The 18,823-nt window shown below is 44.2% G+C and overlaps 6 protein-coding genes across 7 annotated transcripts; 3 read left to right on the forward strand and 3 right to left on the reverse strand.

Moving 5' to 3' along the window:
* The first annotated feature begins 1,509 nt into the window (after positions 1-1,509).
* LOC117145265 (elongation of very long chain fatty acids protein 1) lies at positions 1,510-11,632 on the forward strand. Of its 2 annotated transcripts, XM_033310850.1 has the most exons (6): positions 1,795-1,954; positions 3,622-3,812; positions 3,895-3,975; positions 5,602-5,764; positions 6,020-6,156; positions 10,689-11,632. In XM_033310850.1, the coding sequence occupies exons 1-6, from the start codon at positions 1,795-1,797 to the stop codon at positions 10,965-10,967; spliced, it is 1,011 nt and encodes a 336-aa protein (XP_033166741.1). In that variant the 3' UTR covers positions 10,968-11,632. The 2 variants fall into 2 exon arrangements, with proteins under 2 accessions (XP_033166742.1, XP_033166741.1); XM_033310851.1 differs by lacking the exons at positions 5,602-5,764; positions 6,020-6,156; positions 10,689-11,632 and adding an exon at positions 4,026-5,600 and having other exon boundaries at positions 1,510-1,954.
* Positions 11,633-12,057: 425 nt separating this feature from the next.
* Positions 12,058-13,306, forward strand: LOC117143143 (COP9 signalosome complex subunit 6). Its single transcript, XM_033307639.1, has 2 exons — positions 12,058-12,550; positions 12,609-13,306. Exons 1-2 carry the CDS (start codon positions 12,170-12,172, stop codon positions 13,251-13,253), a joined length of 1,026 nt encoding a protein of 341 aa, XP_033163530.1. The 5' UTR covers positions 12,058-12,169; the 3' UTR covers positions 13,254-13,306.
* On the reverse strand, positions 13,302-14,504 carry LOC117143145 (diphthine methyl ester synthase). Its single transcript, XM_033307641.1, has 2 exons — positions 14,259-14,504; positions 13,302-14,190 (listed from the first exon to the last, which is right to left on the reverse strand). Exons 1-2 carry the CDS (start codon positions 14,391-14,393, stop codon positions 13,480-13,482), a joined length of 846 nt encoding a protein of 281 aa, XP_033163532.1. The 5' UTR covers positions 14,394-14,504; the 3' UTR covers positions 13,302-13,479.
* A 122-nt stretch (positions 14,505-14,626) lies between these two features.
* On the reverse strand, positions 14,627-15,963 carry LOC117143144. Its single transcript, XM_033307640.1, has 6 exons — positions 15,749-15,963; positions 15,508-15,693; positions 15,245-15,448; positions 14,956-15,186; positions 14,852-14,898; positions 14,627-14,786 (listed from the first exon to the last, which is right to left on the reverse strand). The coding sequence occupies exons 1-6, from the start codon at positions 15,899-15,901 to the stop codon at positions 14,732-14,734; spliced, it is 876 nt and encodes a 291-aa protein (XP_033163531.1). The 5' UTR covers positions 15,902-15,963; the 3' UTR covers positions 14,627-14,731.
* Positions 15,964-16,022: 59 nt separating this feature from the next.
* LOC117143147 (MKI67 FHA domain-interacting nucleolar phosphoprotein) lies at positions 16,023-17,412 on the forward strand. Its single transcript, XM_033307644.1, has 3 exons — positions 16,023-16,215; positions 16,282-16,626; positions 16,689-17,412. Exons 1-3 carry the CDS (start codon positions 16,120-16,122, stop codon positions 17,319-17,321), a joined length of 1,074 nt encoding a protein of 357 aa, XP_033163535.1. The 5' UTR covers positions 16,023-16,119; the 3' UTR covers positions 17,322-17,412.
* Positions 17,387-18,309, reverse strand: LOC117143146 (homeobox protein Hox-D3). Its single transcript, XM_033307643.1, has one exon. It carries the CDS (start codon positions 18,034-18,036, stop codon positions 17,407-17,409), a length of 630 nt encoding a protein of 209 aa, XP_033163534.1. The 5' UTR covers positions 18,037-18,309; the 3' UTR covers positions 17,387-17,406.
* Between the last annotated feature and the right edge of the window lie 514 nt (positions 18,310-18,823).

Genomic DNA, 18,823 nt, shown 5'->3' on the forward strand with positions numbered 1-18,823 from the left:
ATTTAGCATATCAGCAAATAAACCCCGAATCAACACCTCCCCAGGGCCGATTAGCCGAGAACAGGTTATTCTGCTTGTAAGCATGAATGGGAATTACAAATAAACATCGTCGGCTGAGGTCGTTGGAAGACAAGCCGGAAGTCCAGGAACCAGCATAGCTCAAGCCTTTAATTTAGTTCGACACAAAGTAAGGCACTTGCACATTAAAGATGCCATTAAAAACTTGTTTTAATTGTACGTGCTTCGCTGGTGGACGACAAGTTTGGCTCCTTAGAAAACTAAAAATAAAAAATTATGCGAATTACAAACAATAGAGTTGTTTATATTTTAGAGCGGCTCTAAGGTGGAAGAGGAGCTGGGGATCCCTTTGCTTCAACCGGAATAATTTCATAGTGAAAAGGGGTCTCGTTGGCAGGTTAATAAGTCCATTTATTAATATGACACGCGTAAAGGTTTTAGCAATTATAGGCAATAATATTATAGTACTCGCTTTTATGGCTTACTTTGCATTTAAAGGGATCAATAAAAATCACAATTATTATAACGCTTCGATTAGATTTATGATTAAGTTGTAATTGTAAAGTTATGCATTGCAATTGCCTTAAATTGTATTTAGGTAAAAAATAAATATCATTTTAACGCCCATCTAAAAAATGTGCTGTCTATTTTTCTACATTTTAGTTATGATTTAGCTTTAAATTAGAATTAATTGTAAATAAAATAATATTAATAAATTTCCATTCGTTTACATATACACAAAAACTTATTTATATAAAAAATTTTGTTTTTTTAGTGACTTTAAAAATTGGAATTTTCTGGAATTCAGTTTTACCTAAAAACAACTAAGTAAATAGTTTATTAAATGAACTAAGAATATTTTTCAGCTGCATTACTCTATTTATGAACTACTAACTTTCTTAGCTTAATCTTACAATTAACGAAAGAGTAAAATTTTAAATCTCAGACAGATAAATTTCAACTTGCAAACATCAAAGAGCCGAAGAGTTCAGCCACATCGTAGTGCATTGACCTATAAAAAAGTCGAATTCACCCGGTGTCTCGAGCCACCGGCAACATAATCATCGGCATTCAATGTTGAATGCCAAACGGAACATGCTAAAAATCGAAAAAACTCGAACGCGACTCAGTGGGCCAAGCACACACAGATACTCACACGCACGCACACTCATGCGAGTAATGGGGGTTTGTGGCCAACACAGATGTAGAAAAAATTGCATGCACTGCGGCGCCAACTGAACGAAACTTCCGTTGTTCTATGGCTCTTTTTTGGGGGCGTCGTTCGTTCAGCTGCCGAAGTCGGGCTCTATCTGGTATTTGGCAATTGTAGTTGTAGTTGTGAGCCAGCCAAGTATTTTGCACAAGCGTCGTGATCGCAGCCGCTCAGCCTCTGCCGCCGATTCTGCCGCTGCTCTGCTCGGCTGGCGCTGCGAAAAAGTTACTTTATCTTGTGATTGCTGAGAAGTTTTAGATTCAGTTGAGCATAAACATTCCTACGGTGTGGTGGTAGAATCCAGCCAGATCTACGCGTCTATATCCAATACGAATTGGGCAATAGTAAATAAACAGCAATACAGCGAGTCGAAAAGTGATTTTTCTGAGCGTGTGCAGCCAATAAAGTGATTTCGATCGGCCCGAGCGCAGTATGCAACATCCTGCGGCGAGCCTCTGACCCAACGAACTGAACGTATAAAACGCAAAAACAAAGCCCACACTTTTGGATACTTCAAGTTGAAAGCCAAGGATTAGCCTGAGGATAACTGACTAGCTATCATCATGAGTATGAACTACCACAACTACAACAGCAGCTCGCGATTCGAAATGGTCGTGGAGATAGCCAATATCGCGCTGGATGAGTTCAAGACCCATCACATAACGCGCAACTACACGGGCCTCGTGCAGCGCTACTACCAGCTGGTGGAAGAGGATTACGGCGGTAGGTGTCAAGTGTTCGGGTGCTTTTCGAATATCTGGTGCATTAGCCGACTTAATTATAAATCCATAAAAATGACGAATTGCCATGAAATTGTCATTTTTTATGGCCTGCAAATAGCAACACAAAACCTAAATGCCAAACACAACGAACACGAGATGGCAAAGAAAAAATGTAAAAAAAAACCACAGAAAAAAGAAAAGTAAAAAGACAAAGCCAAAAGTTGAGCCAAAAAACTTCTAGGACAATTAAAAATGATTTCTTGTGTGCGTTTGTGTGTGCGCGCGCTTTAAATTGCGACCTTGGCAGTGTCAATTGTATTTTTGACAATTATTAACGTAATTAAAATGTATTTACATTGCTTATCTTAGACATTTTTATGATGCGACCGTCGCCATCGACGACTTTGGTTTTGCTTTTGGTTTCGCCGTGTGCAGCTGAGCATGTATTTATTAAGTACAATAGCAGCCGGAGCACTTCGAACATGCCAATTGCCTTTGGGGTCTGCCCATGAGTTCCGTTTCCAGAGGCACTTGCTGACGGTACCCCATATTCACATATTCACTTTCCTGGCAATGAGAAAAGTCGGCGGTGAAAGGTCAATGGCAGGCAGATGCAATTAAAAGCAGTGCAAATAGCGTTTTTTTTCGGTGGTTAGTGATACTAAACCGGGCTTAAAAAGATTACGTAGTGCCAAATTAACGCTTACGAAGCAAAAACTTACGGGGGTTTTTTGGCCATAAGCAAAAGACTTAGAACACAAACTTGAAAAAAGTAAAAGTTCCGGTCCATCAACAAAAGACTTAGGACACGAACTTGACACACTAATTGGAAGAGAACTCGAGACATTTTAATGCTAAGCATATGAAACGTTATTAAAAACAAAAAAATATATATATATTAATGAGATATATTAATTTTGTGATACATGAAATAATAAGGTAATCTAAAGAATCAAATTCAAAATTCATTCAGTGTACAGAAAACTGTTTACAGACATAGAAATATGCATTTTCTCTATCTTTTGAATATTATATTTTAGTATCTTAGTATTTTAGTAAAAGCTTCTGTTCGTCTTAGTAAACTAAGTTATGCAGATGACATTGAGGCCCAGAATACAACCAACTGCTCAGTGCAACAGGTCAAGAATTCCCGGCATAAAAGTGATCCCCTGCGGCCAATGGAATATTTGTAGTAAACAACTATTTGCTGGCAATATCGTCGAACTGGATGATAAATCATAACTATTGTAGTAAACAAACAGTGTTGTGGAAAAGTTGGTCCATTTAGAAATGCAAAGCCCCTTGCAATTAATTACCATATCATTTCTGGGGGGTTTCTTTAAATCAACGTGCTATGACGTCGATGTTTACTAAGATATGGAATAATTCCCTAACCGGCATGCCAGCCTCGCATACTATTTACTATTATTGCTCAGTGTAGGGGCGATTGTGCTGACACTTTAAACGCTACAAGTGACAAGTTGACTTTATATTTAGCCACGATTTCATTCAGCTGGAATGGATTGAATGGCTTGGCTGAAGCTAATGAAATGCAAATCGAAGCTGTTTCGTCCCGTCTCTGCATTAGCATAGGCAAAACTTATAGCAAATGAAATGAACAACGATTGGCGGTAATTAATTAGGATGTTATGCGTCTAATTTTTACAGATCCGCGAGCAACGCGCTTCCCGCTGATGGAGCACCCGATGTTCACCTTTGGCATGGTGGCCGTCTACTTGTCCTGGGTCCTGGTCATAGGACCACTGTTCATGCGCGATCGCAAGCCCTTCCAGCTGCGCCGCACGCTGGTCGTCTACAATGCCTTCCAGGTGGCCCTCAGTGGCTATATGTTCTACGAGGTGAGTTTGGGTCTTGGGATTAGCATATGCCATAAGGTTCGTCCAACTGATATCATTCCCTTTCCGGTTTCCCCCAAAATAGCACCTAATGGCAGGCTGGCTGAACTACTACAATCTGAAGTGCCAACCGGTTGACTACTCCGATAGTCCCAGTTCCAAGCGGGTAAGTGGTCGCAACCGGTCATCTAAATTCTAAATTCAATTCACTGTCAGATCGAAACTCGCTCATCCCCAATCAAATTTCTATTTCGAGAGGCACGCGTGGACTTAAGGAGTTTATGGTCTCTATTATATAATTTGGCATTTGTCATTTGGCCGGTTGATGGTTGGTTGTCGGTTGTTGGTCGGTCTTTGTTTTCGCCTCACCTTGCCGGGTTCATCTTCCGCAGTTGGCTAGCAAGTTCGTTGCCTCTGTTTTGTGATGACTCACTGACTCCGGCAGACTCGAGAGCCATTTAGCTAGCCCGTAAAGTTCAGCTCAAAGCCACTTTTTTGACCAGTCATAGAGCAGATATGAAAACAACCACAAATAAAGTGTTTTTAATTATGTCTCCGCGACAGCACAAAGTTCACATTCAAATTTAGTGAGCGTGTCAATTAAATGGTCAGCTTCTTAATCCAAATTCTACCCCTAATGGCTTTTCGACCAGCCATTTGTTACGCCTGCCCATCGATTATATTCCCTTTTCCCAGGCCACTCAGCATAAACAATTAATGGCAGTCTGAAGTTAAATGCACAATTTTAGGCCAATTTGTTTTTGTACCGCGAATGGGGCTTAAATGCTAGCAGATTTGTAAAAAAAGCTAAAACCAACTTACCGATCTTTCAATACTCTAAATTTGATTTAAAGATTGCAGATTAAATATGAATACTACTTTCTCAAAGTTTTCAAATGTTTTCTAGCGAAGCAGCATTGGATCTACTTAATTTTTTATTTTTTCTCACTTACCAAACCTATAACCTTTTCCTCATTGGAATCTTTTATTCTTGTGTTAATTTACACCGAAATCAATCGAATTTTCATAGAGGGTATACGAATTGCAAGCATTTAAAGCCTCCAACATTACGGTCAGAAAAATATTAGAGACAGCCACACCCTCAAGGCTGTTGTACTATTGGTTAGTTTACAATCAAATTAACAACATTTGAAGTGGCTCTAAACAGTTCGGCTTGCTCAGCCGTTTGTTTGCAATCGGAATTGTACTTGTGGTCTGTTTGAGCTTTAAATCAATAGAGCATAAATTCTGTGAATTACCACTGACCACGCCGGACCTTTTCCTACACACTCATTGATCGATTTCACATCCGCAACGAAAAGCTCCAAAAAGCCAAGAGAAATATAAAACCCACCGAGCCCCAGAGACAAGTCAATAAACTCCGGTGGACCCTAGAGTCATTAGCGTCTGTCATCTAGTTTTATGGTCATTTCCATAAGTCCACGGCGCCTTAGCGAAGTCATAAAAGTCAGCATTGTTTGCATTGCGCATACGCAGCGTGCGCCCAAACGTTTCACTTGCAAACAGAACAGCTGAATTCTTGCTCGGAAAATGAAAACAAAAGTGTTTGCTTGGGTATTCCAAGCGAGAAACGAAACAACGCGAAACGAAACTAAAGAGGCGGCGGAACGAAAACTCTGTCAATGTCATTGCGCAAGTTCTTCTTCTGCGGTTTCTACGCTAATTGGCCACGTTGCTCGGTGGGCGCGAATTGCATAACGACCTTGCTAGGTCAACCGCACTGATACCCCCTTCTCCCACTCCCACCCTCTCTCACCGCCTCATCCCGCAGATGCTCAACCTGTGCTACCTGTACTACCTGTCCAAGCTGACCGAGTTCGCCGACACCATGTTCTTCGTGCTGCGCAAGAAGTCCTCCCAAATCACCTGGCTGCACGTGTACCATCACTCGGTCACTCCGCTGGAGACATGGGTGCTGGTTAAGTTCCTCGCCGGTGAGTAAATAACCAGTATTATTTAATCTAATTAGATTAAATTCGGAATATTATTTCAAAATATTAATAGCAATTTATGTAAATTAGAATCAATAATCAAATATTACCACACAAGGTATAATCTATATGTTGTTATAGCATTTCATGTTCCATGAATGAAAGATCCTATATCCGAAATTCTGCTTGCTATGATTATGATTCTGGACCTAACAACTATCTTTTCTATAATCTGTTTATTCCAATCTCCTGTTACAGGTGGAAACGCCACGTTCCCGAATCTGCTGAACAACTTTGTGCACGTGTGCATGTACTTCTACTACATGATGGCCGCCATGGGACCCGAGTACGCCAAGTTCCTGTGGTGGAAGAAATACATGACCGAGCTGCAGATCGTAAGTACCACTCATTAAATGCGAATCGGTTCCAGCCCAGATAACGCCCGAAATCAAACGAAACTTGTTCAGAATTCTTCGCTGGGGCTAGGCATGTGTGAAATGTATTTTTTTTTTCGAGCATAGATCGAAGTCGAAGTTAGTCGTTGTGGGCTAGCAATTGCCCGACTGATTTGGCCAAGACGCCGCCAAAAATTTAAGCCAAAATGCAAACCAGTTAGACCGGCAGTCGTGCCTCAAAGTTAGACTCAGTGCTCAGCTGGCTCTGCCACATAAATTGGCATTATTCAGTGGGCCCAAAGGCACGCACACCATCTCGCATCCGCGGCGACCAGTTGCTATCCGTGTTTATATTGCCAAAATAGTAATGTTGGCCAATGCTTCTAACTAGCCAACTGTGTCTTGCATTTGTCTAAAATGCCGAAATGCCACTGCAAAAACTAAGATTTGGCCTCCGCCGTTTTGTTTGCACTAGCGCTTAAGTTTTTCCCAAAACTTTAATTTTTTTTCGGGCCAAAGGCCAATCTCTGGGCCATCGATCTCAAATTCTCGTTGAGAGATTACGCAACATTGCTAGATTCGAAAGCAAAAGTTAAGCGAAATCGATGCGAATCCAGAGATTGTCGCCAATCGAGTGATCTAGATTTCGCGGCTGCTTTCTGGTTTTTCCCATCAGATTTTTATGCCAGCCAATTTGGCATTGTATTAGATTGGATCTTGGCTTCACATGAACGGTTCTTTGCTGTCCAGTATTATTTGTAGTGAATACGCATAATTGAAATACGACAAACACATGGCATTTTTTCTCAATCTTTTCTCGTTTTCAAAAGTTTCGAAATTCTCGAAACGCATGGAGATATTGGCGAGTATAGTTTGTTCTGCTGGCTGACTGACTGGCCTCCTTCGAATCGAGATTCAATGCTGTAGTTGTTATTGTCGCAGCCGCTAGTTAGTGAATCGCCTTGAAGCTCTGCTCCACAGTTGAGTTGTCAAACGTTCGGTGACTAAGTTAAGTAGCAAGCACAGGTTTGCCATTTTAGACAGACTGTTGGCCAGGAGGCGAACGAGCAGCCAGCAGTGGGTATTCCCAAGAAGTAAATCCCAAAAATTAGGTCAATAAGAGCTTAATTTGAGGGTTAATTAGTCATTTATTTTTATTTATCCAAAAACAGCATTTTTGCTAAAAACATAGCAGCTAATCAAGTCTCCGAATCCAATATACAGACATTCCACCAAGCAATTAAATGCAATTACATAATTTTTATGTCTGGAAAATGAGGAAAGAACAATAATTAAAAACTTAACGATTGGAAAACCTCATAGTAACATTGCCAAATCAAATATTTTTAATAAATATCAATAATTGCCAACAGTTGCAGTCGCTGCTAGGCAGGGCTCACTGTGCTTGTAATATGCTTTTATAAAATTTCACATATGTAGTCAATAGAGTGCTTAGTTAGATTGCTGTTTGTGTGGTTGTAGTAGTGCCATTTTCTTGATATCTTTCCAATTGCTGTTCGCTGGCCTCCCACACAGTAAAAAAAAGGTAGAACCCATACTAGAAACATTACTAATATTTTAGAACAGTTAATGAGCTTATCAAATGAATAGTATCAATTTGCTTAATACAGAAAATCTTAAATTCTACAGCTATAACTTCTTTGAAACCCCCAATTGTTCTCTGTGCATATCGCTGCGCTGCACTGACATAGTTAATGAGTAGGCGGGTGCATCTTATGGATAATTTATCTGTCATGCCAGTAGTAGTCGTAGTTGTGATTCTACTTCTACAGCAAGTAAGTGTTGCCAATTGGCTGCGGAACCAGTCGGATTCTTTCGATTTGGTTCCGTTCCTGCCGACCAATTAGCCAGCAAATGCCTGACCATACATCGCATGCTCCACATTTGAGCAGAGAGCCGGGCACAAGTTGAAGTTAAGTTCCGATTTGCCGATTGCTTGTGGCAACATTAGGTTGCAACATCCATGCCCGCAACATACGGAGGTAGGCCAATTCCACTTCCAATTCCACCAAGAGTTTCCACATTTGCGGCACAAACCAGCCGACCAACCGACCAACTAACCAACCAACCGACCGACCGATCCGACCAGTTTCGATTACATTATCATTTCGTGTTCGTTCCGTTTTGCGGCAATGAATGTTGAGCGGCAGCGGTAGCGGTAGCGTTCACTTTTGTCCAGCACCGCGACGAACTTGCCACACCAACCTGGGTGAGTGTCTATGTCGGCTATTGCGACGACCACAACATATTCCACATCCATATTCCCAGCCAGAAAACCGGGTCTTGTGCGCCGGTCGATGGCGACCACTGGGCAGACTACACATGCAATTTGGCACGCCGTGTCTGGGTAAAAGTCAACAAGCCATCTATCTATCTATATAGCTATCTATCTACCTGCAACCAGCACTTTCAATTGTTCAGATCAGTCATGTTGCAAGTGCAACTGCCTTTGGCTTCTATTATTGTTTTCGATCGCCAGTTGCCGGCACACGCGCACTCCATTTACCAGTTATAATGGAATAACGTTCAATGATCTATGCCAAGATTGCGCAACAATCATTTTGCTGGAACAGTGGTCCACTACAGACAATTCTCAATCTTGAATATAAAATAAAAAAACTGCATAAACTGCAGAGTATATATTTGTTTAGCCTGCACGGATAGTTCAAATGAGTTAATTGACTCAATAGAAAGTAGACTTGAAATTTAAACAGTTAATTGATCGAAAAGGTCACTTTGACTATAATGTGAAATATTTAAACATACAAATTTAGCACACCTATAAAAATGGCCAAAATGTATAGGAGAGGGGCTTGGCCAGATGGCCTTACCAAAATAAGATGTCCATACTCATTTAGGCAAATTAAATAGATTTATGACCCATTTGGTATAGCGAATTTAAGAGGTCAGTAATTTATTTTACTAAATATATGCGATTTCCGATTTCAAGTAGCCTGAGAACTTTCAAAGATTGATCAAAGAAAATCCGGCACGAACCAAAAACATCAAACACGAGGTCAAACCTCTTGAAAAACGTGCAAAAATAACTTAGCATTTAATTACAAACAATTTGTGGAAGAAGCCACTGCTGTTGAGCGCTCCAATCTTTGCATGCACAATGTGAGAAAATCCAAGAGACGTTTAAAACAATTTCAATTCTCCAGAAGCAGTTTACACTCAATAATAGCGACTTTTATGAGGAAGCTGGCCATTCGACCTGCCGGACTTCCCATAAAACCCAGCATAGATATTGCCCCACTTCCATCCATCAATTGGAAGCCCACGGTGCTCGGTGCCTCGTGCAATGAAGCATTTAAGCGCCGACGTTGGCTTTCAACGGACCGCAAGAGGCAAACTTGGCCGGTTGCAGTTGCAGTTGCCATCTTGGCCAACATGCAGTGGTAATGGAAACCTGCAGCGCTTGGCTGGCCAGCGTAATATTTTGTAGGTCATCGAAAACTGCACACCACCGAGATTGGTACACAGGGAAAAATAGTTGGAGTGGTTAAAAACATAAGAAATAGGGAGAAACAATGAAAAACACTTGCTAATTGAGATAACCGATAAGATACGATGCTCGTGTCTCAACCATCAACGATAAATCAATGATCATTAGCTTCGGCATTCCATTTAATTTATACATGTTATTCTGGCATATTTTAAATTCCTCAGCCTCACTTCACCGTTCTTGAATCTAGTTACGTTTACTGGAATTTTAGACTAAGCAACTAGCTCATTGACATTCTTTGGCTACTGACTGTGTCTACGTCGAAAAGGCTAGAATCTTGGCGTCAACTCTTTAGCATGCAGTGGGTGTGGGTGCCATTAGATTATCTTATGTTCAAACATCAGCGGTAACTATAAAAGCCCATAACACGCGCCAAGGGGTCGCCCAGGGGCCAGTCGGAGCCAGCTTGTGGGACCGGGCTAAACATAGCTACTCAGCAGCTAGTTAATAGCCTCATATCACACTGACACTCCGGCTAATTCCAATCAATGTGCGCACATTGTAGCCGCACTGAGTGCTTTTTGATTGCCCGCCCAGCTCAAGGGTGCTCCACTGCCAGCCGTTTTATTAGCCGCATTCAAAGAGCTGTAACCCGGACTGCAAAAAGTATAAGTTATGACTCGGCAGTTAGAGAACTGGCTAATTGAATGACGTTACAACTTCCGTAACGAGACAAGCTCCACTCAATGCCCTTCGACAGCGCCAATGACCATAAAGAGGTGGGTCAAGTTGAGCTTTGAGTGCGAGCCAGCCGCTCGAAGGAGGCGTGTGCTCTCTCTTCGGAACTTTCCCAGAATTCAAGCGTAACAAGTCGGTTTGCCATATGGTTCCCACAACCCCTTCTTAATACGTGTGATTAGACAAGACAACGTTAATCTGCTTGGACGCATGATAAAAATTACATCAACAATTAGAAAACAAGGTCTAGTTGTGCAACCCTAGAACTAGACTATAATGAATATATGATCTCTATAACATTTATATTATTTTTCCCATTTTTTAGGCCCAGTTCGTGCTGTGCATCTTCCACACGCTCCGCGCGCTCTTCAGCAACCAGTGCCAGTTCTCCAAGTTCATCTCGGCGCTGCTCCTGTTGAATGCATCCATTTTCTTCTGCCTCTTCATGAACTTCTACATGCAGAGCTACAGGAAGACCAAGGCGGCGCAGCAACTGCAGCAGCAGCAGCAGCAGAAGCAACAGCAGCAACTGGATGCCACGCCGTGCAAGGCGGACAGCAACAATAACACGGCGATGCTGGCGCAAAAGCTGAAAGCCAACTGAATTGAAAACCGAAAGCAGTCAGAAAAGTGCTTCCAGGGATTGCCCTACATTGGGGGGAACAAATTTTACATAAACGGACCAGATTGGTGATGGCAACGGACGGAACGGAAGTAGTTTTGGTACAAAGGTTTCAACTAACGCTAAGCTAAGCTTAAGAGCCATAAATACACGAGCGTGCACACACACACACACGCCCACAGAAGAGAACGGAGAAGAGGAAGTCCGCCCGCCGATGATCGATCGATCGAGCATGGGGAACACGGGGCGTATGCGCAACTTCAAATATAACTTGGCGATTATCCCCTCGCTAGCTTCGCTTGATTGCTTCGCTTCGCATCGCATTCTCGCCATCTGTGGCTGCATTCGCATGTGTAGAACCGTACAACAAACTGGGTCAATTTTCGAGATCTGCCTAATGTGTAAGTCGTCTAATTCTAGAACCTCACGAACGAAGCGCGTTTAGTCTTTAATTCCCTTAGGCTAAGTGATTATTGTAATTGTAATTGTGTATAGACGATTTGTAAATAGCCTGTTAAATGTTAATGTTAAATATTTGTAGTCCTAAGCCAACTAGTCTAACTTACAACATTCGCACGAACAAATACGGCGAGCACGAAATTAAAAGCCAAGACAAATAAAAACGATGAAAAGACAAATAAAATAAAACCGAAAACCAACCAACTGGGTTTCAATTTCTTCTGAATTCACAGCGGAAAAAACAGAGCTGTGAATTGGCACGGTCGTCGTTGTGGAAGAGATCAATACATTCTAGAAATTCGAAAATTATTGAGGTTTCTCTTTTGCTCTTTCGTGTGTGCCATACAAATATAAAACTTCCACAAACAGTTAATAATATAAGTTAAACAGTTAATAATATAAATATATGTAACCGAATTGCGTAACAATGCTTTAAAACAAAAATATAATCTACTTAAGGTGGATAATAAATGTAACAGGAATTTAAAATACAAATTCAAATATAGTGATCGTTAATAATCAAGCTGGCAACGCCGACGTTCAGTTTAAAAAGGTTCGCGCCACCGCTTAGACTGCATAAAATGTGGTCACACACTCGATAAGTTATATCGAACTACTGAGAGAACAATAACGATAACGTCAGCTTATACCGGAGCTTGTCAAACAAAAAGAAGTAAAATTAAGTTTATACCGCAAACTACGTGTGAATAAAGGCCCCCGACAGCATGGAGCAAATGGAAGTGGACGTCGACATGTCGGCCAAGCCCAGCACATCGTCCTCCGCCGCCGCCGGGAGCAGCATGACAGTGGATAAGACTGCTGATCAAAACCCACAGCCGCAGGGAAACATAATGGCTGCAGCGGGCACCAGTGGCTCGGTGACCATATCGCTGCATCCGCTGGTCATAATGAACATCTCCGAGCACTGGACACGCTTTCGTGCACAGCACGGCGAGCCGCGACAGGTGTACGGAGCACTGATTGGCAAGCAGAAGGGCCGCAACATTGAGATTATGAACTCGTTCGAACTGAAGACGGACGTTATTGGCGATGAAACAGTGATCAACAAGGACTACTACAACAAGAAGGAACAGCAGTACAAGCAGGTGGGTGTCCAAGCCTCTACATACGCTCCTTTACCAGCTGTCACTCTGCTTTCCGCAGGTATTCAGTGATCTCGACTTCATAGGCTGGTACACAACCGGCGACAATCCCACTGCCGATGACATTAAGATCCAAAGACAGATAGCCGCCATCAACGAGTGCCCCATCATGCTGCAGCTGAATCCGCTCTCCCGCAGCGTCGACCACCTTCCCCTGAAGCTATTCGAGTCCCTAATCGATCTGGTGGACGGCGAGGCCACCATGCTGTTCGTACCCCTCACCTACACACTGGCCACCGAGGAGGCGGAGCGCATTGGCGTGGATCATGTGGCGCGCATGACCTCGAACGAGTCCGGCGAGAAGAGCGTGGTGGCGGAGCATTTGGTGGCCCAGGACAGTGCCATTAAGATGCTGAATACACGCATCAAGATCGTGCTGCAGTACATACGCGATGTGGAGGCCGGAAAGCTGCGGGCCAACCAGGAGATTCTGCGAGAAGCATACGCTCTCTGCCACCGACTGCCCGTGATGCAGGTTCCCGCCTTCCAGGAGGAATTCTACACGCAGTGCAACGATGTGGGACTGATTAGCTACCTGGGCACGCTGACCAAGGGCTGCAACGACATGCACCACTTTGTGAACAAGTTTAATATGCTGTACGACCGCCAGGGATCCTCGCGCCGCATGCGAGGCCTCTACTATTGATATATGCAAACAATCTATTAAAGCTTCGGAGATAAATACACATAATCGTACGATGGGTGAATGCGGTTTTATTTCAGCTGCCGCAGGGCAGGCTACATACGTATACGGGTGGCATCAAGCGATATCACTTTCTTCCTGAGCTTCCAGCTCCTCTTGCTTCGTAAATTCAATTCAGATGCACAGACAACATTTCCTAGACACTAAATTAGGTAATTTCGCAGCGGAATTAGTGGTTGTAGTCGTCCAGCTTGATGCTGGCGGCATACTGCTGCAAGAACTCCACCTCCAGCGGATGCATCTCCTTGGCGGGAATGATGAGCGAGTGCAGCGGCCCGCCCAGATCGGTCGAGCGCATCTCGAGTAGCGTGCCAACGGCAATCTGCTGCGACTCCTGGCCCACACGGGCCAGCCCAACGCACAGTGACTGCTCGTTGAGCACTGTGTTCTTCTCCAGCGAGTCCTTCTTCTCCACAATGGACAGCAACTGATGGGCCGCCTCCGCCACGGTCATGAAACGCGGTGGCATGTACTCCTTGCGTTTGCGCATCAAGGACTCCGGCGTGGGCTCCTTCACCTTGATGTCCAGCAGGCACAGCGTGTGCATGTTGTGCAGGCGATTCAGCTTGATCTTGTCGTAGAAGCTGTCCGGCTTCCATGTCTCGTCCCAGTACGGAATCGAAACGGTCTCGCCGAATTTGTACAATTGCAGGCCGCAGCAGCCGACGGCGTTCATGATCGATGCATTGTGGATGACCTTGTAGGGGATGTTCTTCTCCTTGGCGCGCAGGATGAAGTCTGTGTGGGTGGTGGCGCCAAAGGGGTCGCCCACTACGAGCAGCGCCACATCGGATTCGCCCGCACCGGCCAGGATCTCATCAGCGCCCTGCTCCACCAGATCGCGGTCGGCTAGCAGCAGCGGTCGTCCGTAGAACTCTTGCTGCGGACAAAGCGGAGATGCATTGAGCATTGGGTGCTCCCAGAACGAAGGCCATTCCAGATACCTACCATATCCTCAAGGCTGCAGCCCAAAATCGAGGTGTACATCTCCAGATAGACGCGACTGCATTGCTTCACTATCTCCAGACCCTTGACCGTGATGTCCTTCAGGTCGCCAAGGCCGAGGCCGATTAGGTAGAACATGCTGGGCGACTGGTGCGACTGCTCGGCCACTGCAACTCCTGCCAAATGTTATTAAAATCGCTTTTTAAATGCAGTCAACACGTGCCGTCGCGCGTTGTGTGACCGCCGCCAGAGCGCCAAGAAATACACACATTGCGGAAATGTGCTAAAAAAGCCTGTGCAGCAATGGCGCGCATTTTGAATCTTGAAGGTCAATCAAGCCATTTCATTTAATTGGGAAATAAACACTATTATACACTACTTAAGAAATTATATTTTTGGTTTGCTTTTTTGATCTCAGCTGTATGATACCTATGTTACTCTTAGACTGTAATACTAACATAACTAAACTTCAGCAATTATTGGAACTCTGAATTTGTTAGCTCGGAAATCTTGTAGCTGCAAAGTTGCGGTCTGTGGATGAAAAATGCCATTTAATTAAGATACTTTAATAATAATATTACGCGCTTTCAACTTACGTTGTTGAGGCGCCGCGAACCACGCAATAAGCTATGAATCGTTCAATCTGCAAAGCAATCTTTATCATTAGCGATTCCCTTAGCATAAATGCATAGGCACTCACCATCATTTCGAAGTCGCCATAGGCGGCGGAGCGATCCATGCGCACCTGCAGGAAGTACTTGTGTATCTCGGCACCCAGATTGTCCTTCCAATCAGGACACTCCTCGCGTATGCTTTTGCAATTGATGATCATGCTGAATGTGCGGATGAGCATAAACAAATCTGCCTGGCGTCCACTGTCTGCCAACTGGCGCCAGTTGACCGTTTTGGCCATTTTGAAAGCCTTGAGGGCCTGCAGATAAATGGGAATACAGTTTAAAGCGCTGACGGATTCACTTTTAGAGGCATACATATTCCTTCTGGTCCAGTTCGACAGGTTCTCCCGTGTACCGTCCCATTATGGTGAGCAGCAGGGACATAGCTACATCTTTGCCAAGAGGGCAGGACTTTACCAAGGCGGGAATCGCGGCCTGCATGTCCAGCACTCTTTCCAGGCGCTCCATACCCATGCCAGTGATGAGGTTTTCGTACAACCCACTGGCCATGTAGAACATCTAAACGGGGATAAGATGTAATTAAACGGAAGTGTTAGGATGGCAGGAAGGGGAACTACCTCCTCCGAATCCAGGGACTCTGTCAGGTAACACACAACATCCACCATCATGTAGCGCTCCTTCATCAACAGAACGTTGTCCCTTTGGTACGTCATCATCATAATGGATAGGGTAAACAGATCGAGCAGCTGCTGCAGATTGAGTTCCAGCTGGCCGTCTAAGGTGGCCATCATTCGATCCAGCAACTAAGTTAAAATAAACAATTAGAAATAGTTATTAGGAAATAAACAGAATAATAACCTGTTTGCCGTCTATGATTTCTGCTGCGTAGGGAAAGAAGTCCTTGATGGACGACTTTTGGAGGAAGGACTTGATGGATTCGTGGTCATAGCCTAGGCGCATTTCGTCCACTTCCAGGAGGGAATTATTCAACGATGAATCAGATATACTCATTTTATATTGGCGGCAAAAAATGCGCAAAACAAAACAATGGAAATAAAGAACTGAAAGAGTGACCAGTCACCAAATGGTGGGTCAAATAGTCTAACGCCTAGCTAAGCGCTCTATCGCAAGAACAAAAACGGTCATACCATTATTGTTGCTCCACGTGCGGCGATTTTTATTCATTTACTATTTTAATAATCGATTTTAGTGAATTTACACTATTTAAAATGCCGCCTGTCAAGAAGCCCAAGGCGCAGAAGATCGAGAAGCAGAGCACGCCCAAAAAGCCCATCGATGCAGCCAAGAATGTCGTTTCCGGACAGGTGAGCTGCTGCAAAATCAAATGCTCCTCCGTTTGGCTGAATAACCGTAAACTGCGTCCATTTTAGCTAAAGAAAAAGGTGACCAAGGCCAGGCCGCAGAAGCCAAAGGGTCCGGAACGCGGCGTGGTCATTGTGAAGCATCTGCCCCACGGATTCTTCGAGCAGCAGCTGCGCCAGTACTTCCGACAGTTCGGTCGGGTGCTGCGCGTCCGTTTGGCCCGTTCGCTGCGCACCGGAAACAGCAAAGGCTACGCCTTCGTGGAGTTCGAGTACCCGGAGGTGGCCAAGGTGGCTGCCGACACCATGGACAACTACCTGATGTTCCAGAAGGTGGTGAAGGCCACCTACATTCCACCAGAGAAGCAGACTTTCAACTTCTTCAGGACTTCCTTGAAGAAGGTCGTCAACAAGGTGCGTGCAAAGGGAAATACATATCATGTACGTTTCTTATCCATAGTTGTACTCACTTGCAGGCCGGCAAGGAAATTTATGTCTCGGATTTAACGAAAGCCACGCAGCGCAGCGTGAAAAAGCAGAATAACTGGGATGAGTCCGCCTGCCAGAAGCGCACCGTGTCCAATCTCAACAAGATCAAGAAGCTGCAGGAGAAGTACAAGGATCTGGGCATCGACTTCTCCAACTTGCTGGTGGAACCAGTAAAGAAATCAGCAGGCTCCGCTGGGGCATCTACGAGCCAGGCAGCGGCCAAGAAAACCGGTAAGAAACAGAAAACGGCTGCGAAGAAGGAACCAAAGCTGGAGGACTTGCTGGGCAACACCATCAACGAGGACTCCGATGATGAGGACTACGTTGATGCATCCGATGATGAGACCGATCTGGAGGCTGAGGAGGAGCAATCGGATAGTGAGCAGGCCAGCGATGACAGCGATGAAGAGGAGGTTGATCTATCACCGCCGCCAAAGAAAAACAAGACGAAGCTGGCGGACAAACTGAAACGCAAGCCCGGCACTGGCGGTGTGCAGAAGAAGAAAGTAGCTCCGCCGGCCAAGAGCAACAAGAATGCCGCCACCCAGAAGCTGCAGCTGGCCGCAGCCAAGTCGCTGGCCAAACCCTTGCCCAAGGGAAAGGCCAAGAAATCCAAGTAGTAGCTTAAAATACCTTTACTATAGTTGTTAAGTAAGCGAAAACATTTTGTAAGATGAATTGTGTTAAAATATGTCCTTGTACAAACTAAAATGGCGTTTTGGCCGCGCTGCCTTGCTGTTCCTCCAGTTTGATGCGCTTGCACTTCATGCGTCGGTTCTGGAACCACACCTTCACCTGGCGTTCGGTCAGCTCCAGCGCGACTGCGATCTCGTAGCGACGCAAGCGAGTCAGATAATTGGAATAGCAGAACTCCGCTTCCAGCTGCTTGAGCTGCGTTTTTGAAAACGCTGTGCGTTCTTTGCGATTCGAGCTGATTGCCCGGAGTTTAGGCCTTTGGCTTCGAAGTTCTTGACCAGCAGCTGCATCATTTTGTAACCATTGATCGTTCGCTTCGTTGCACCAATTAGTTTCTAGTTTATTGTAATCCGCGTATGCTGAAGCCGCACTGTGGTCATATACATAGCTGCAGTCCGTATATCCCTCCGTTTGGTTGAGCCACGATTTCGTTATATCCTCGTAGCAATAGGACTCGTAGTCGACGTTCGCGTGGGAGTTCTTCATTGCGGTTCTCTTTGCTTCTAGGTCTAAACTATTACTGAAATCTCGGATTCGGCGGAGCCGCTTTTTAAACAAGGCGCAGAGTGTGCCAGGCCAATCTGCTTTTTCACTTAGTCGCAAATGATGTGCTGCTGATATGATAATTGTGCGCAACATCTGGACCTCGGGTATGAGTGGTTATGACACCCGCAGATCGCCTTGTTGTCTTTGCCTACGAACTGTTGTCACAACAAACCCGAATCCGATTTCCCAGCCCCTTCCCCGGCGTCCGGTCAGAAACGGAAGTGGATGCATGAGTCAAGTGCTTTGTGCCACCAACTGCGGAGCTATAAAATTTTAATAGACAACCGTCGGCGAGTCGTAAGACCCAGTCGGAGATTTATCTGAAAGTCGCAATTGCACGCACTTTTAAAGTCGATGCGGCGGATTACCAGTGACCATTGAGTGTATATCCCTAGATAATCCATGACAAAGTGTAGTTTTATATCATAATTAATGGGAAAATAAGTGCGTGCCACAGAAATGGCTAAGGGATCAAATAGTTTAATAAAGTAGGTCTTACAAACTTGCTAAATGAATTAGACACAGTAGTTCGTTTCCAAGAACCTAAATTCTAGTTTCTGCTTATATTTCTTGGAGCTTAGATAATACGCTTTTATTTGAGTTTTCATTAATATATTAGTAACTTTTAAATTTACCGCCTTTATTTTCAAACAGAACAAGTGTTGGGTAGTCCTTGTTGGTTAAGGCGCAGACACATATCAAGTGTTGCCAGACTATGACATTCCAAAGAGCAGTCAATGATATTTGCTGTTCTTCCCTATGTAGTTGTTGAATGGCTTGATTTTTACATACATTTCCTTTTATTTTTCTTTGTTAGCTAATAAATGAAATTTAATCTAGAACAAGTATAAAAGAAGTTTGAATAAATCTATCGATAGCA

The sequence above is a fragment of the Drosophila mauritiana genome, chromosome 3R (genome assembly GCF_004382145.1).
Source record: "Drosophila mauritiana strain mau12 chromosome 3R, ASM438214v1, whole genome shotgun sequence".
NCBI lineage: Eukaryota > Metazoa > Arthropoda > Insecta > Diptera > Drosophilidae > Drosophila > Drosophila mauritiana.

What these genes read in the sequence shown, in the direction of transcription:
- LOC117143147 (XM_033307644.1), top strand. Translation starts at nt 16,120, where the DNA reads ATGCCGCCTGTCAAGAAGCCCAAGGCGCAGAAGATCGAGAAGCAGAGC. An exon ending in AGAATGTCGTTTCCGGACAG is followed by an intron (nt 16,216 to 16,281) that starts GTGAGCTGCTGC and finishes CGTCCATTTTAG; the next exon opens with CTAAAGAAAAAGGTGACCAA. An exon ending in TGAAGAAGGTCGTCAACAAG is followed by an intron (nt 16,627 to 16,688) that starts GTGCGTGCAAAG and finishes ACTCACTTGCAG; the next exon opens with GCCGGCAAGGAAATTTATGT.
- LOC117143143 (XM_033307639.1), top strand. Translation starts at nt 12,170, where the DNA reads ATGGAGCAAATGGAAGTGGACGTCGACATGTCGGCCAAGCCCAGCACA. An exon ending in AGGAACAGCAGTACAAGCAG is followed by an intron (nt 12,551 to 12,608) that starts GTGGGTGTCCAA and finishes TGCTTTCCGCAG; the next exon opens with GTATTCAGTGATCTCGACTT.
- LOC117143146 (XM_033307643.1), bottom strand. Translation starts at nt 18,036, where the DNA reads ATGTTGCGCACAATTATCATATCAGCAGCACATCATTTGCGACTAAGT.
- LOC117145265 (XM_033310850.1), top strand. Translation starts at nt 1,795, where the DNA reads ATGAGTATGAACTACCACAACTACAACAGCAGCTCGCGATTCGAAATG. An exon ending in GTGGCTATATGTTCTACGAG is followed by an intron (nt 3,813 to 3,894) that starts GTGAGTTTGGGT and finishes CCCCCAAAATAG; the next exon opens with CACCTAATGGCAGGCTGGCT. An exon ending in GCTGGTTAAGTTCCTCGCCG is followed by an intron (nt 5,765 to 6,019) that starts GTGAGTAAATAA and finishes CTCCTGTTACAG; the next exon opens with GTGGAAACGCCACGTTCCCG.
- LOC117143145 (XM_033307641.1), bottom strand. Translation starts at nt 14,393, where the DNA reads ATGTTCTACCTAATCGGCCTCGGCCTTGGCGACCTGAAGGACATCACG. An exon ending in GCTGCAGCCTTGAGGATATG is followed by an intron (nt 14,191 to 14,258) that starts GTAGGTATCTGG and finishes CTTTGTCCGCAG; the next exon opens with CAAGAGTTCTACGGACGACC.
- LOC117143144 (XM_033307640.1), bottom strand. Translation starts at nt 15,901, where the DNA reads ATGAGTATATCTGATTCATCGTTGAATAATTCCCTCCTGGAAGTGGAC. An exon ending in AAATCATAGACGGCAAACAG is followed by an intron (nt 15,694 to 15,748) that starts GTTATTATTCTG and finishes ATTTTAACTTAG; the next exon opens with TTGCTGGATCGAATGATGGC. An exon ending in GTTCGCGGCGCCTCAACAAC is followed by an intron (nt 14,787 to 14,851) that starts GTAAGTTGAAAG and finishes TTTCATCCACAG; the next exon opens with ACCGCAACTTTGCAGCTACA.